Source organism: Gossypium raimondii, chromosome 1 (assembly GCF_025698545.1).
Source record: "Gossypium raimondii isolate GPD5lz chromosome 1, ASM2569854v1, whole genome shotgun sequence".
Classification (NCBI taxonomy): Eukaryota; Viridiplantae; Streptophyta; class Magnoliopsida; order Malvales; family Malvaceae; genus Gossypium; species Gossypium raimondii.
Window position 1 is genome coordinate 47071997 of NC_068565.1, and position 4628 is coordinate 47076624.

General features: G+C 31.7%; 1 protein-coding gene across 1 annotated transcript; it reads right to left on the reverse strand.

Annotated features, from left to right (window-relative positions):
• Positions 1 to 2332: 2332 nt before the first annotated feature.
• On the reverse strand, positions 2333 to 3222 carry LOC105787337 (uncharacterized). Its single transcript, XM_012613699.2, has 3 exons — positions 2895 to 3222; positions 2656 to 2817; positions 2333 to 2566 (listed from the first exon to the last, which is right to left on the reverse strand). Exons 1-3 carry the CDS (start codon positions 3126 to 3128, stop codon positions 2489 to 2491), a joined length of 474 nt encoding a protein of 157 aa, XP_012469153.1. The 5' UTR covers positions 3129 to 3222; the 3' UTR covers positions 2333 to 2488.
• Positions 3223 to 4628: the final 1406 nt, after the last annotated feature.

Consider the following 4628-nt stretch of genomic DNA (forward strand, 5'->3'; position numbering starts at 1 on the left):
GAACTCCTAACATGTTAAATTTGTAGAGTACACCTCTACTAGCTCCAACAGCTCCTGCTCCATCAGCTCCTTCTGATTCTACTCCACCAGGTCCTTTTCAAACTGTTGTATTTGAAGCATCTGCATCATCACCACTAGCTCCTTCAACACAACCAATTCCTCCCATCATGCCAACCTTTTCAACACAACAAATACTTACAAGACTTAGTAGCAGGAAAAACAAGTTGTGTAAGGGATTGGGTTATACACTGATGAGAGGATAGGGATGCAAATTTTGAGTGTAAGTTACCAATTTTTGCACTGTTATGCTTATTTTATTTTGGTGACATATTTTTTAATTATGTATTTTATGGATTGTAGTCTGGTATGAGAGGAGAAACCAAGGTGACTGCCCCAACCAAGTGCACCAATAAAAGGAAGGGAAACAATAATAGGAAACTGTTGGTGGGACTCGGAAAAGTAGGAATACAAAAAAAGCTAAGTCCAAATATCCACCCAAGCACAATCGTAAGCAATGGAGATAGTTGATGTCAATCTGATTTCGTGGATGAGTTATGGACTTTATTTTGTTGTTTATACCTCAATGTTGAGTTTAGTTAGTTAACATATGATTGATAATTTGATGGTTTTATTTTGTTGGATCATTTTGATGATTGTATTTTGATGGATAGTTTATGTTGATCTTTTATATGATGGTTATATTGGATGATTCTTTTTTGTTGATGTAGATTTTGGTATCTATATACACTTTTACAACAACATAAAAAGATTTTCCATTCAATTCAATTTAATTCATTCATTCTTAACAAGAATTGCAACAAATACATGGACAACATTTCACCATCCACAATAAAGATAACCTAAACACATCATCCATGATACAATTAACAATAACTTATCAACAGCTATACTTTGTTGTTCGTTGACATTTTAGTCTTGTACAATGTTATTTTCTCTTTCAAACGAGTTGCCTTCAATCGCATTCTTCGCATTTTATCAATATTGAGCTCATTGTTCTCAAGTCTTAATCTCCTATTCTCTGTCAATAACATCTTATTTTGAAGCATTATTTCATCGATTGTGCACCCTTGTTCTTCTGCAATTAAATCCGTCCCGTCACTACTACCTTCAACCCACCGAAAAAAAATCACAACCCTTGGTCTTCATTTCTCATATACAAAAAAAATCAGAATATTAAAAATCTAATAATACATTTTAAGCCCAAATTGCAAGAACGTGGAAGTACACACAAAATCCTTTGTTTCTCAAAAACCCAACTGTAACCGACCAAAACACAAACCCTAATTTACCTATTTGAAGTTCACACACCTAGAGAATTTTCTTCCTTTGTTCTTTGGAGTATTTGTGTTGTAAACATGAGCCCTTAACCCACAATGGCAGTACGAAACCCTTTTCTGCACACTTGATTTTTTGTTTGTAGAAGAAGACATGATGGAGACGTGAAGGAGATGGAAAATGAAAGAGAGCACAAAACTCTATTCGCGTTGCAAATGAAAGAGATAACGAAGAAGTGAAAGGAAAAAAAAAACAAATAGATGAACAAAAGAGGGAAAAATGAGGAGACAACAGAGAAAACGAAAGAGAAAGAGATAACAGGGAAAAATGTTGAAGACGATAGTGAAGAAAAAAAATTAAAGGAATAATATTATGGATTAATAATAATATTTAAAACAATACGGTAAAAAAATTAAACACAGGTCAAAGGGATCTTGGGAGTGCGACACGTGATGGCGTACGAGTGGCCAGCATGCCACATCAGCAAAATCTTAACGCCGTTAGGCTCCTGTACCAAATTAGTGGACGGGAAAAAAGTACGGGTATCAATTTGGGACAAAAAAAACCATAAGTATCAATCTGGGAGAAATAGACAAGTTCATATACTAATTTTATATTTAATCCTAATATTTAGAGAGAGTTTTGGGTTGATTAATTGAAGTTTGTTGGGCAGGGATTTTTTTCTTAATTTTTTGGACAAAAATACCCTTATCAATTCCTAAATTCAAGCTGGTTTTTATATATTATATATAGATATATAGATTTGAAACATACAATTGGGCGACCTCTTACATCCTCTAGGCTGAATTAAACAATCATAAGCCCAATTTCTTTCAATCCAATTCTAATTTTTGTTAATTCGAATCTGACTTCGCTTTTTTTTTTGGTGCTAGATTTTGGGTTTCGCATCACTCATTCTGGTTCTCAAGTGGAAAATCAATGCTGTGGCAGTCACCACAACTGCCCTCTTTCCCTATTAAGAAGAGAGAGCTAAGGTAAATAATATTAATCAGTAAACTGAATTGGTCGTCTTGAATGAGAAAAAGATCATCAATGAATTGCAAGTCTATTCAACAAATTATTACATTTTTCCAGTTTACAGATTCAACGTAACAAAAAGATCGTGAATGGTGGAATAATATCGGCATCAGTTAAGACTTTTAAGCCAACAAATTCCCTCCAAATTGGATCCTCAACTTAATTTTCCATTAACCCTTTTCTTCCGTTGCCAAACAAAAGATAATCCTTTGAACATTCGCTTCAGTTTGCTCTGTGAAACATAATTAAGCAAAGTGATGTATATACATATATATAATGATTAAAAAATGTAAATAAACAAACAAATACACAAGATTTTACCCAAAATTTTCTTCTCCGAAATATGTTTTTCTTCCCACTACAGTTACATTTATCCCCCTCCTCTGATGGCATACGTTGATACTTCCATCGTCGTTTTGTGTTACGAAAAATTCCCAGAAAAGAAATCGCTAGTCTTCTTGGTGTAATTGGGCACTTCCATTTCTGTTCATTGTCACCATTGGTATAATTGGAACTGAATAAATAATATAAAAAGAAAAAAAAAAGGGGGAAACACTTGCCTTTGATTTGGGACTTGAATGATTCCATTCAATTGGGTGGTGATATTTATCAGCCGCTCTGAGTTGTTGAGTGTAAGCTAAGAGGCGAGCCCGACGATCAGAACATTGGCCTCTTTTAGGCCTTCTGGAAACAGGGTTTCTGCTGATGAGGGGAACGGATTGTGAAGAAGGTTGGGCGGTGGTGGGATGTGATTCAACATACACAGTTATGATAACCCCATTGGTGTTTGCCATCTTCTTTCCACTCTTTCGCTACTTCTTCATTTAATCTGTATTTCTTATGGATTTGGTAGTGTGTCTCCAAAGAGAAAGTTGGCTGGAAAATGAATCACTCTCTTTGTTTGCATTCTTTAAATGGACATTTTCCTTTCTCTATTTAAAAGGTAAAGTTGGCTAAATTATTAGTAAATTTATATTTTGGTCATTTAATTAAAAAAAAGTTATAAAATAGTTATTAAATTATTTGAAAGTTTTCATTTAAGTCACTGAATTATATAGAAGTTTCTATTTAAGTCACTAGTCTATTAAGTTTTTTTTTTTTTAAGTTCAGCTAGTAAGCTCCGAGCAATGATATATGGTGGATCAATAGCCATCGACGAGTAGAAGAACTTACCTTAGATTAGAGAAGGAAGCCAATTGGATTTTAATTTGTAGATTCATAACATTCAAAACTGTTTTATGAAAAAAAATTGAATTATAAAAGAGAAGGGGAAGGAGACCTTTTGATTGGTGCATGCAATGTACGTAGAGAAGGCCGTACATCAACAATTTTTACAACTTAGTGCTTAAATGAAAAGTTTCGAATAGTTCAACGATTATTTTGTAATTTTTTGAAGTTTAGTGATCTTTGGTGTAGTTTACCATTTAAGTCATTAGGACTCAAATATATGTGTTTAGACAAAATTATATATATATTTTAAAAATCTATATATTTGAAATTATTTCAAATATGAGTTAAATATATGTTAAAATATGCCATAAATCCCTATACTCTTCATAAATTTATAGTCTTGTAATTTTTTTTATGAATTTAATCTCTATACTTTTCAGATTTTAAATTTCGTGTTCATGACAATATCCTTTTTAGTTATATAGTTACCAAATGAGTATTTTTATTTTAAAATTTCATACCAATAAATTTTACAGAAAAAATTAACAGTGTTAACAATTGAATTTAAATTTTAAAATCTAACAAAGAAAATTAAATTCTTAGATATAAAAAAGATAAAACTAAATTCTAAATTTATATGGAATCCATTTGTAATACACTGTGAAGAGGAGAAGCAAGCGTCATTGCCAATGATTTTGGGTTAGGATTAGAAGAATAATTAACTACCTCTTTTGTTCTTAACTTAAAAAGAAGAAAATTTCAACGTATTGAATATGAATATAATTAATGCTTTGTGGATTTGGTGATTAACCGCTTAATTGTTTTTACTCCCATTGCAATGCAGCTTTATTTATTGGGTAAATTTCACCAAAAGTCTCTAAACTTTGTTTAATATTACATTTTGATCACCTAATTTTAAAAAATTATATACTAGTCACTAACGTTATCGAATTTTGACATTCTAGTCACTTGTTCGTTAACTTCCGTTAAGGGGAAGATGTGACATGTTAATTCAAAGGGTTAATAATTAATTTGGCCTTTAAACATCATTTTGATACTTTTAAGATTTTTCTTAACAATAGTTCTTATAAAAATCTTAAAAATAAATAAAAGTAGTAAAAATA